At 38.3% G+C, this 12,323-nt stretch overlaps 1 protein-coding gene across 13 annotated transcripts in view; it reads right to left on the bottom strand.

Annotated features, from left to right (window-relative positions):
- The window catches only part of YAP1 (Yes associated protein 1), a 125,631-nt gene that overhangs the window by 39,590 nt on the left and 73,718 nt on the right, over positions 1 to 12,323 (bottom strand). For 5 of the 13 annotated variants that reach the window (XM_025356656.1, XM_025356654.1, XM_025356661.1 and 2 more), the window contains exon 4: positions 8,100 to 8,213. The exons of 4 other annotated variants lie outside the window; for them this stretch is intronic. In XM_025356656.1, coding sequence (XP_025212441.1) covers positions 8,100 to 8,213 — 114 coding nt within the window. Of the gene's footprint in view, positions 1 to 8,093; positions 8,214 to 12,323 lie in introns of all 13 variants that reach the window. 4 more of the 13 variants (XM_025356653.1, XM_025356655.1, XM_025356658.1 and 1 more) reach the window with 1 other exon arrangement.

Below are 12,323 nucleotides of genomic sequence, written 5' to 3'. Positions count from 1 at the left end.
TTTCCGGCATATAAGATGCTTGCTGTTAATACAGTTACTACAACTATAACTTAAAAAACAGTTTTCTTTTAAAAAATATGTAAGGGGTTGGACACGGTGGCTCGCGCCTGTAATCCCAGCACTTTGGGAGGCAGAGGTGGGCGGATCACAAGGTCAGGAGATCGAGACCATCCTCGCTAACATGGTGAAACCCCATCTCTACTAAAAATACAAAAAATTAGCCGGGTGTGGTGGCGGGTGCCTGTAGTCCCAGCTACTCGGGAGGCTGAGGCAGGAGAATGGCATGAACTCAGGAGGCAGAGGTTGCAGTGAGCCAAGATTGCACCACTGCACTCCAGCCTGGACAACAGAGCGAGACTCTGTCTCAAAAAAAAAAAAAAAACTATGTAAGGTCTTTTTGAGTGTGTTTGATAGGGACTTTAATAACACGAATAAGGCACTAGTTTAAACTATCATCTCAGTGACGCTGGTGGTCTTCAACTTTCATGTTTAAAAAATCCAGTATGAACAATGTACTCATTATGTAAACAAAGACAAAAACGTTTCTTCATTGTATAATTAACTAATGGCATCAATGAAATATTAATCAAGTAGAAACTACCTATTAGTTTATCCTCCTTAACACATGTCTACTCAGCCTTGGTTAGTACAGGAGAGATTGCTTACCGTAATTGATAAACTATTTTGGCATTATCTTACTGGATCTTTTCCCTAGCTAACCAAAGTATTTATTTTTAGATAAAAAATAAAACATTTTGAAAAGGAACAGCGAAATTTTACAAAACATACTTGAGACATACTGGACAGACGAATACACACCTAAAGTTGTTTACTTTTTAGAATATATCCTATTGAATTTAACATAAAATTTTAAAACAAAACTGCAGAGCTCAAGTGTGCAACTAATTTTGAAATATATTCTACAATCTTTTGTATTAAAGTATTCATTTCAGCAAATGCTTGCTTTTGAAGGAAAAAGAAAATGTAGTGAGGGCAATAATTAGTAACAATCTCTATTAGTATGTCTTAAATCAGGTTTTGCTAAGCACATGGCCTGGAACTAGGCTTCAAATCTGCTTACATTAGACTTTCTGTCATGGCAACTTTATGGGAGTTTTAAACTTTGGAAACAAAGTGTACCAACAAGGCATCATCTTTAAGGCAATAAAGCTGAACTTTGCTAACATGAACATGTTTAAACCTCCCATATGCTTCCAAGAGTTTGAGAGTGTGGACAAAGCTTAACTATTCAGCTCAGCACTTCCCACACCCCCCATCAGATTTGTTTGCCTGGACATACTCAACCATGTGATAAGGCTTATCTTTAGATTAAAGGTTGGAAGATTTCCCTGTCTCCTCTTCAAAAGTAATTCCACACTGTGACCAGAGGACCAAAGTTAAACTTAAATGGTGCAATAAATAGTTCAAAAGTATCTCTGAAACCTCAATGCACTCAAATCAAAAAGGCTATTGAGAAGTAACCTTAAGCAAGGGTCCAAAGCGGTTTCTGAGCATAATGCATTCAGTTAAAAACTGGAAATATTCTTAAAAGCATCCAGTCTAATCCAGTCACATTTTACAGATGAGTCAAAATTAAGTCAAGAGAATTTAGGTATCTTTCTGATCCAGTTGGTTACATTGTGATAGCAGAACTTGGGTCTCTTGATTTCCAACTGAGAAGGTAACTTTTTCTACATCCCAATTTAATTCAGTTGAATCAAGTACATTGTTGTAACTACCATGTGGAAAAGAGATGCTAGCCTCTACTGCAGATGGAAAAAAGATTTCTGGAGGGCACTGAAAATGACAGGTCAGAGCAATGCCATAACTATTTTTCTCACAGGACAATGTACATACGAAACACTACAGAATATAACACTTAAAGAAGCACTAGCAAAATGAAGGACATCCAGAGGAAGTGAGTAAACTGATAAAGAACAGAGAACTCTGAACACATGAAAAACCAGAAAAACCACAGTTAGAAGACAACACTGCTGGGATTAGAGCTGTATTCACACATGTGAAAGGAAGTAAATTTTTGGGTAATCAAGAAACATAAACTTTGTGGTCATTAGAATTTTCCTTAAGTAGAATGGGCTACACCATAATGAAGTAAACTAGTAAAAGGAAAGGTCAAAGCTGAGATTGGTGAGGCATGAATTGGGTAAATAATTCAACCAGATGCCTTTCAAGTCTGTTCCAATCAGAGATTTTAAATTCTCTTATGTAATTAGAAACTTGGCCAGGCCCAGTGGCTCACGCCTGTAACTCCAGCACTTTGGGAGGTACAGGCAGGCGGACTGCTTGAGCCCCAGGGGTTTGAGACCAGCCTGGGCAACATGACAAAACCCCATCTCTATTAAAAATACAAAAAAATTAGCAGGACATGGTGGGACATGCCTGTAGTCCCAGCTACACAGGAAGCTGAGGTAGGAGGCTTGTTTGAGCCCAGGAATTGAGGCTGCAGTGAACTGAGATTGAGCCATGCTGCAGTCCAGTCTGGGCAATGAAAGTGAGACCCTGTCTCCAAGAAAGAAAGAAAGACAGAATAAAGAAAGAAAAGAAAAACTCATTATCTTTGGGTAATTTATTCAAGATGAGTCACAATACAAGAAGCAAGTGCATTACCCACTATTTTTCTCCCTCTCAAATTTTCATGTATCAGCATTAGTAGGTATTTCTGAAAGATTAACTGCATTCAATCTAAATTTCTTATAAATTCTAGGTATCAAAAGATAAATTCAAATTTCAGTTTTGTCACTTAACTATATAACCTTGGGTATAATTTCCCTGGATCTCAGAGGAGCTCAAACTTTAGACAATATTCCCTAACTCTCCTAGCATTAAAAAAAAAAAAAAAAAAAAAAACAGTGTTGGTGGTCCGAGGAATCACAATGGCTGTGTGGATGTTCTGCAGTGCTCAGAAGAGTAGCATTCTCCCCACTGAAAAAACGATTAGAGGAATCATTATGAGGGCCAAATTTTGTGAGTTTTATCGGTTTATATATATATATATTTTTGAGATGGAGTCTCGCTCTGTTGCCCAGGCTGGAGTGCAGTGGTGCAAGATCTTGGCTCACTGCAACCTCTGCCTCCCAGACTCAAGCGATTCTCCTGCCTCAGCCTCCTGAGTAGTTGGGACTACAGGCACGTGCCACCAGCCCAGCTAATTTCTGTATTTTTAGTAGAGACGGGGTTTCACCATGTTGGCCAGGATGGTCTTGATCTCCTAACCTTATGATCCATCTGCCTCAGCTTTTGAGATGGAGTTTCACTCTGTCTCCCAGGCTAGAGTGCAGTGCACTATCTTAGCTCACTGCCGGGTTCAAGCGATTTTCAGTGTCTCAGCCTCCCAAGCAGCTGGGACTATAGGCGTGTGCCACCACACTTGGCTAATTTTTGCACTTTTAGTAGAGATAGGGTTTCACCATGTTGGCCAGGCTGGTCGGGAACTCCTTACCTAAAGTGATCTGCCCGCCACGGCCTCCCAAAGTGGTGGGATAACAGGCGTGAGCCACTGCCTCCGGCCTGTTACTAATTTTTATTTTTGTTCTTAATTTTTTGAGACAGCAGCTCACTCTGGTGGCCAAGCTGGAGTAGAGTGGCACAATATCCACTCACTGCAACCTCTGCCTCCTGGATTCAAGCGATTCTCATGCCTCAGCCTCCTGAGTAGCTGGGGCTACAAGTGTGCCCCACTACTCCCAGCTATTTTTTTCTATTTTTAGTAGAGATGGGGTTTCACTATGTTGGCCAGGCTGGTCTGGAACTCCAGGCCTCAAGTGATCCATCCACCTTGGCCTCCCAAAGTGCTGGGATTACAGGCATGAGCCACCGCACCTGGCCATCTGTTAATAATTTTTAGTTAGCAATAGCTCTTTTTACCTAAAACACACATCTTTTCCTCTGTACGCTAAGTAATTAATATAGTCCGTAACCAAATACTGACAGCCCAGGATAACCAGGAAAGACTTAAAAGAGCTGATAAGGGGGAAAAAAGCCCCAAACCTCAAAACAAAACAAAACAAAAAACAAAAACACCTTATTTTTAGCATATGGCTATCAAGAGACTTGCTTTGATAAAATTGAAATAATTAGATGCTGACATTCTCTTTACTCAAGACTCCATTAATGAAGTTACAAATTTGGTTTCTAGAGACTTCAGTAGATTTCCCTCAACACTAACAGGATGGATTCTTAGTTACTGAGTTGGTTGCTAGGTGTATTTTCATCAAAAGGAAAATATTATTTTTAACAACAGAAATATTCGGCTTAAAAAAGAAAAAATGTTAATGAATGTCTCAAAATTTTTATAGATATTTAATTATTAATGCCAAATATTTAACTCTGATGAGAAAAATGGGAACAACTTTCGGCTTTAGTCTTAGTTTAATAAACTGCATATAGGTATTTGTATTTTACTTATCCTTTTTATTTATTTCAAGACATTATATTAACACATACACATACGTGTATGCATATGCACAGATAGCAAGTTTTGGGAAACTGAAACAAAGGACCCAAAAGCAACATATGAGGCTTAATACCGCTGACATTTCTACACATAGAATTTCTGTGCATAGAACTGTAATTAGGAATTAAATATTCTGTTTTTGTCACTCTAGACTGTTTATCACTTGCTTTAAAATTCAAAGGTATAATTTTTCCCACAAATCTCTGCCTCCAATATTTTCCCCAAATCTCTGCCTCCAATATTTTCCCCAAATCTCTGGCTCCAATATTTTGTTTACACCAAATATTTTTATCCCAGTGGTGCCATCAGTACTTATTTTCTAAAACACAGATTGGTAACAATATTTTAACACATCTTTTTATAATATAAACAATAGGGAAAATAACATTACATAAAAGATAGTTTATCAACTGTTAGTGTTTTAAAGATCTTTTTTCATTCTGAACAGCAATTATAATTTCATTGTGTTTTCATTAGGCCTTTTACTGGAAAATGTCCATGATTACATTATATAAAATAGCAGATCTACAACATACAAGGTGATGTTTAAACCTGATGTTTGCCAGTACAAAATCTCCAGGAAAAAAAATCATCTCCTATGTGTTTATATGAAATAATTTAACGGCTTGCATAATATTCAAGGATCCATTTTCTTGAACAAAGAGTAAAAACATTCCTAATATGACTCAAAAAAACCAAAGCCCTATTTTTCTTAAAACTCAACAAACATCAGTGCATCCTTATTGCCATTTGATGTCACTTCATGATTTACTATAAATTACTAATGAATTTTCTAAAATTAAAATATTAAATAGCTTTTAAATGTTAAAGAAAATGAATCAGATAAAAAACCCAATCTACAACAAATTACTCTTTGATTCCCTAAAATTACATAGATAACTTATTAATTTCATGTGAGATGTGAAGGACTGACACTATAAATATAGTCATGTGTCACTTAACCAGGATACGCTTTATGAAATGGATCATGAGGCAATTCTGTCATTGTGCAAACATCTTAGAGAGTACTTACACAAACCTAGATGGTAGAGTCTACTGCATGCCTAAGCTGTAAGGTATAGCCTATTGCCCCTAAGCTATAAAACTGTACAGCCTGCTACCGTGCTGAACACTGTAGGCAACTGTAGCACAACGGTAAGTATTTGTGTATCTAAACATAAAAAAGGTACAGTAAAAACACAGGATTAGAATCATATAGGACCACGATTATATATGTGGTCTGCCACTCACTGAAACGTTATTATGCAGCACAGGAAGTGTAATTACTAAATACGGTTAATCTTAAAGCAAATCACTGTATTCTAAATATAATTAACCTGGAAGCATCTGATAAATAAAAATATAAAACGGGTTGATGTTTGAAGGAGGTAAAATTAAGCTTCTCTAGGGGCTTAGCTCCCATTCTAAGATGCCAGAAGACACACATCTACTTGATTTAAGTTAAGAATTGACAAATATTTCAATACAGATTTGAAGAATATAGAAAAGCAAACTCCACAACCATGCAAGCAATATCCTACACCATTTGTTTGTGTTTGCATGGCTCAAAGGGTCAGAAATAAGGGGATAGTTTATATATCTTTGGCAGAGATAAAACATAATCCACTATGCAGAACTTTTGATTTCAAGGAAAACTTCAAATCCAGCAGCTAACAGCTTGTCTCTATTTGCTGTCACTCTAGATCAGAGAAACCCACACGTTTTCTTCTTTCCTGCCCCCCTTCAGTTACACTTGAGCTCTCTGAGTGAAAAGGTCTGGAACAGATTAAAAGTCGGGCCACAAAATAAAAAGCTTTGGCATATTGTCAAGCCTGTCTGGAATACACACACGGTGGGCCCAAAAAGGGAAGCTAAATGCAGTAAGAGAATTTTATGAAAGTTTTTCTGGGCACATCTCATTGTACGCCTATGTGTACATAACATGCTGGAGGTTGGGAGTGTTTTTTTTTTAAGTACCTCCTCCTCTTAAAACAAAAGACCAAGCTGTGTGTGTAATCAATAGATCTACTTAAGCTTACAGAAAAGTTGTTTTATTTCACTGTTTTAAAGGAAAAATTTTTTTTCTTTAAAAAGCTTTGTTCTAATTCCTCATCTCTGCAGTTGGTAAAGCGTTCGTCATCATCTTTCATAACCTTATGTCAGGGAAAAAATTCTGCAACAACATTCTTTAGAATTTCCAAAATGTGGAGAAACTGAATTCATTTCATTAGAGATAATTTAAGGAAACATGGCTGTTATTGTTTCAGTCCATACAAATGGCCGTATTTATTAAATTCTCTATCTTACTTGGTTTCCTGTTCCAACCACAAGGGCTAATTCAAATAGTAAAAAGAAACTGCAGTTGCAAATTATTAACATACTGCATTACTTTTTTAACACCCAAACAGGTCTCAAAGCTTAAAAGGCTAGTATTTAAGCCAAAACGGTTATCTGTCAAAATGGCATCACTGCCCTGACCCTACGATTGACTTAGCTTGAATGGGGGGTTCAGTCAGTTTGGGGCAAACTTGAATTTTTTTTTTAAAGGTATATATAAGACAAAAAAATAACTGCTCATAATGTTCCTGATGGGGAAGTTATTTTATCCAACCAACTCCAGATAGAGTTTTTTTCTTTCCGCCCACCGCCGGGTTGTGTTTTGATGGCATTCACAGAGTTAACTCCTCTTTCCCATAAGGGCCCCGCAGTTGGTGTTAGGTCAAACCCTGTAAAGCTTCAAAGGTTCTGAGTCCCCTCAGTCTGACCTATTCAGTGATCTGCACATTGTTTTCATTTAGCTACATCTAGTCCAAGATGAAGCTTCAAAACCACAATTATCTGCTCTTCTTTAGATGCATATTCCACGGCCTTGGAAAAATATCTCAAAAACCCAAAAGAAGAACTGAAAACACTTTAACACACACACACACACACACACACACTTTTTTAAAAAGCACTGAAGAACTGGTATACTCTTATAAAAATGTACACATTTGGAAGGGGAGGGGTTCCTTTGTGCAAATGTGATTTATTCATGAAATCTGGAGGGGACTATGGCTTTTTGTTTTCTGAATGAAGAAAAAAAGAACATTTATTTTTCGAGAGAGACAGAAGAGGGGGCAAAATGCTTTCACTGGGCCATTTCTGGGGTGCCATTTTCCCCCTTAGGATGGGAAACACTGTAACACCCAGGCATGGGATGGTACTCATCACTCTCAGAAGCTAAGCACAAGCAGACATCAGTTCACTGACAAAGCTGGTATTCCTGGTCTGAGGTGCTGCATGACAGCCTGATTATTACTGCAGCTAAAAAAAATCATTTTAAATATGATCACTGTGTTTCTCCCAAAATGTGAAAGGAACAAGTGATTTCTGGTTAGTTGGCCATTACGACATTCCCCAACCCCAACCTGAGGAGCCCCAAAAATCTGATTAAGATCTAAACTTCTCAAGTTTCCAATGAGAAGGATAAAAACTCTACTGGTAAACGTTGGGTGGGCAGGGTCATTTTTTAATACTATAAAGCAATGCAATTGTATTTAAATGTGCTTTCCCAAGTATATATACAAAAAAAAAAAAATTAGTAACTAAAAGCATCTAAAAAGGTTTTGAGATGAACCTTTACCAAAACGAGGGTCAAGCCTTGGGTCTAGCCAAGAGGTGGTCTTGTTCTTATGGTTTATATAGTAAATTTCTCCATCCTGAGTCATGGCTTGTTCCCATCCATCAGGAAGAGGACCTATAATACAGAAAAAAAAAAAAAAAAAATCACGGTTTTTATTTGGTGTACCTAAAAAAAGTGGGAGGGGGTACTAATTTAAAAAGAAAACACATCTTAACATAAAACAATTCATTGAAACATATTTAAGGCTGTGTTCAGAGAAGAAAGGTAAACCCATATACCTGCTTCTTCTCCACTAAAAAGAAACCACCAAATAATAAAATGAACATTCCTCAACACAGAGATGAAGAAAAAAAAATTTTCTCCAAAAAATCCTTTTGGAAGTCATGGCCCAAATAATTATTATTACTGTTAACCCAGGACACGGAAGAGTTTGCAGCTCAGAAACTACCACCCAATCCAATCAGTTCTGTGACAATACCTTCCTAGGAACGCCAAGGTTCATTAATAAGAAATATATGCAAGTATTTTTAGAACATCAAAAATCTCATAAACATTCTATTTAATATAAAGCACACTTTAGCTAAGACAGCCAAGCTCCATTTATTTCCATGTTTTATGCGACTGGCTGACACCAAGAACACTTTAAGACAGAAAACTACAGTCCAAACAAAGCTTATTTTTAAGCAGACCAGAAATTGCTAATGGGTGGGGGTTGCAGTTTGAAGTCTAAGCTTGTTGGAGGATTGTGAGGAGGCAAGATAAGTGCTAAAGTTGTTAGAAGGCAAACATTAAGGAATCATCAGTTGAGAGACAGGACTAAAGAATACAGTTAACTCTAAAAGGACTTTCCTATCTTTATGGGAATAGAGAAGTTAAGACAATTGCTCTTGGGAGGTAACAGCAATGAAAAGAGAGGCCCAGAATAAATTACTAAAGTATTCAAACCTAATTCCTCCTTATTTCCCTGTCCCTCCCAACTCCCCCAGTTCCCATTTCCAAAAGGTATCAAAAGAGGCAGGGCAGGAGATACAAACTGGGATAGTCAGTACATGGCTAAAATTTTTTCTTCTGTGGACTAACACGAGTTGAATACTTATCTTGTGCTAGTCACTGTTCTTATATTTTATGTACATTAATTCATTTAATCCTTACAGTAACAAATGACATAAGAAGTACTACTACTTATTCTAATGAGGAAATTGAGGCACAAAGGGCCAGGTTGATTAGTCTGGTACAAGATCACAAAGCTAGTTAGTATCAGGAAGGATAAACCCAGACAGTGTGATTCCTAACCCACTGACTGCTCTTCACAACTATACTTCTTTTCATTCATCTCCCACAGATGACCAGAGCCTAAGTATGCCTCCTATGCACAAACAAAACAATTCCCTTCTTCCTGTATTGGCAGTCCACACCAGTCTCGTGGGTGATGTTGAGTAAGTAACTTTGGTTAAACTGACCACTCACACAAGGCCCATGGGACCCAAAATCCTAATTTTAGGCCAGTTTCGTTTGTATTAGGCACAGATCAATTTGCAGCTGCATTTTCAAAGGTCTACTTTGATGGGGTAAAATCCTGTTAGGAAATGCAGACGTGTGGAATTAGTTTTCTCTTTGCCTAGAATCCTTAAAAGGAAGGCTCTCCCTCAGTCCTGGATGTGTAGTATACGCTGCTAACCAAGTCCAGAGGTAGAATTTGCTGTACACATCCCAAGTTTACTAGAGGGTGAATGACAAGCAAACCTGTTTAACACATGTATATCAAATCTTTTCCCACCAGTTTTCACTGTCATTTTGGGCTCTATTTTCTTCCCAGAAAGACAGAACTCCAAAACTGAATATTAATGGTTTGCTACTATCTTTAACTGTAAAATGGCTGAATTATAAAATGCTTTTGCAAAACAACTAACTGTATTTCAAATTTTTAGGTACTCAAAATACCATGTGACTATATCTGGTGATGAACAAGTCAACAGCAGTCACCGAATGCCTTTGGGAGCCTCAACTCAACAACCCCCAAAAGATCTCATCATAGCTTTCAAATCTGCTTGAATATATGGGATTTCCTATGTGTGGTTTAAATACACACACACAAACACACACACAGACACACACACACACCAGCATTATTCTCCACCTTAGCTGTCTGAATGAGAGCCACAAGAGATATCTTGGATACAAACCAACCTTCCCTACCTGCTCCACTCACTTCATTTTGTAAATTCCACTTATATTCTCTGTGATGGGTCTGTCCCAGTCCATCTCAGAGACCTCAGCCATCAACACTTACCAGCTCTCTTTTTTGACCACTTCCTCAGTAACTGGATTCTCATCTCTTCTCACTCCAGGGTCCTCTATCAAACAGTCACCAGGGGTTTCTCTTCTTAAAATATTTTCGAATCAAATTTTTATACATGTCATTCATTCTGACTAAAACACATTCCCATTGCTCTCTATCAAGAGGAAAATGCCTAAATTCTTTACTAGCTGGACTCACTTCTGAAGTCTTCTTCAGATACCCAGTTTTCCCACCAACTTTCCACAAAATCATGCCATCTTCTTGTATATGCCGTTCCCATTATCATACGTACTCTGTACCTCCTAAACTCTTAGTCATCCTGCAAGAGAGAGCTCAGATGTCACTTCTTTAATTCAGCCTTTCCGGCTGATAAAGCCGGATTACCTCAAACAGAAATTACTTTCCTCTTCTATTCTCCATGACCATTTAACAGGTAGAGTTGTAATTACTTGTTTACATATGTATTCTCCTGGCAATGATCAAGTCATTCATCTTTACAAGCTTCTAGGCTAATACCTGAATAGCTGCTCAATAAATGTTTGATGGAAGAATGAATGTCCTGCCTTTTAAGTAATACTTTGAACTTTCTGTAAGCTTAAAATCATGTAGAATATATACTATTTGCAATTAACATTTATACCAACATATATATACCAAATATAAAATAATGCTTTATATTCATTTTATCTTTCATTTAGTACTCTCTGGGTAAAAATATAATGTTATGTGGAAAGAAATGGCCCAAAATAGGATACTTTCTTTTTTTTTTTTGAGACGGAGTCTCGCTCTGTCTCCCGGGCTGGAGTTGCAGTGGCCGGATCTCAGCTCACTGCAAGCTCCGCCTCCCGGGTTCACTCCATTCTCCTGCCTCAGCCTCCCGAGTAGCTGGGACTACAGGCGCCGCCACCTCGCCCGGCTAGTTTTTTGTATTTTTTAGTAGAGACGGGGTTTCACCATGTTCACCAGGATGGTCTCGATCTCCTGACCTCGTGATCCACCCGTCTCGGCCTCCCAAAGTGCTGGGATTACAGGCTTGAGCCACCGCGCCCGGCCTAGGATACTTTCTTTATACTGAAAGAAAGCTGCTCACCAAAGGCAAGCAATAGACTAGAAAAGATCACCTTTATGTAACTTTTCACCACACTATCTTTGTCACAGAATTAAGATAGAGAAAACTGAAAAGAAACAAATCTTCCAGTGTTAATGAAACAATACAGATCCAGGCTTTATTCACAAAAACATAATTTTTGGTCAAGTGGTCCTTAGAAGAAATTCAGTGACTTGATTCTTAATGCAGGATTCCAAGTCATTCTCCTAAACCAAGCTAACTGTTGAATAACCATGAAAAGGAGAGAAAGCAAAAAGTGGTATGTTTTCTGAAAGTGAAACAAGTCACACTTAGTGAAAATGTGTTTCAATCACCTGTTTGGGCTAGGGTTAGGATGCAGTAAGGTTAAGTCCAAGGGGCGAAATGTAGGATTCCCACAAAAATAAATGCAAGAGGAGACCACAGGGGCTTGATCGAAATAAATTTAGGATGCCTTTATGTTCAATTTATATTCTGATTGTAATGTGCTATAAATATCCATCAGAATCACCTGGGGCGGTTGTTAACACGCATGTTGCTGAGCCCTACCCCTATACTTTCTGATTCAGCAGGCCAGGGGCTGGGCCTGAAAATTCCCACGTGATGCTGATGCTGGTCTAAGGAACACACTTTGAGAACCACTGATTTAAAACCACCACTTAGGGCCGGGCACAGTGGCTCATGCCTGTAATCCCAGCACTTTGGGAGGCCGAGGCAGGGGATCACGAGGTCAGGAGTCTGAGACCAGCCTCACCAACATGGTGAAACCCCGTCTCTACTAAAAAATATAAAACAATTAGCTGGGTGTGGTGGTAAGGGCCTGTAATCCCAGCTACTC

The sequence above is a fragment of the Theropithecus gelada genome, chromosome 14 (assembly GCF_003255815.1).
Source record: "Theropithecus gelada isolate Dixy chromosome 14, Tgel_1.0, whole genome shotgun sequence".
NCBI lineage: Eukaryota > Metazoa > Chordata > Mammalia > Primates > Cercopithecidae > Theropithecus > Theropithecus gelada.
The sequence above is the reverse complement of the archived record's forward strand: the minus strand, read 5'-3'. Positions and strand labels throughout refer to the sequence as shown.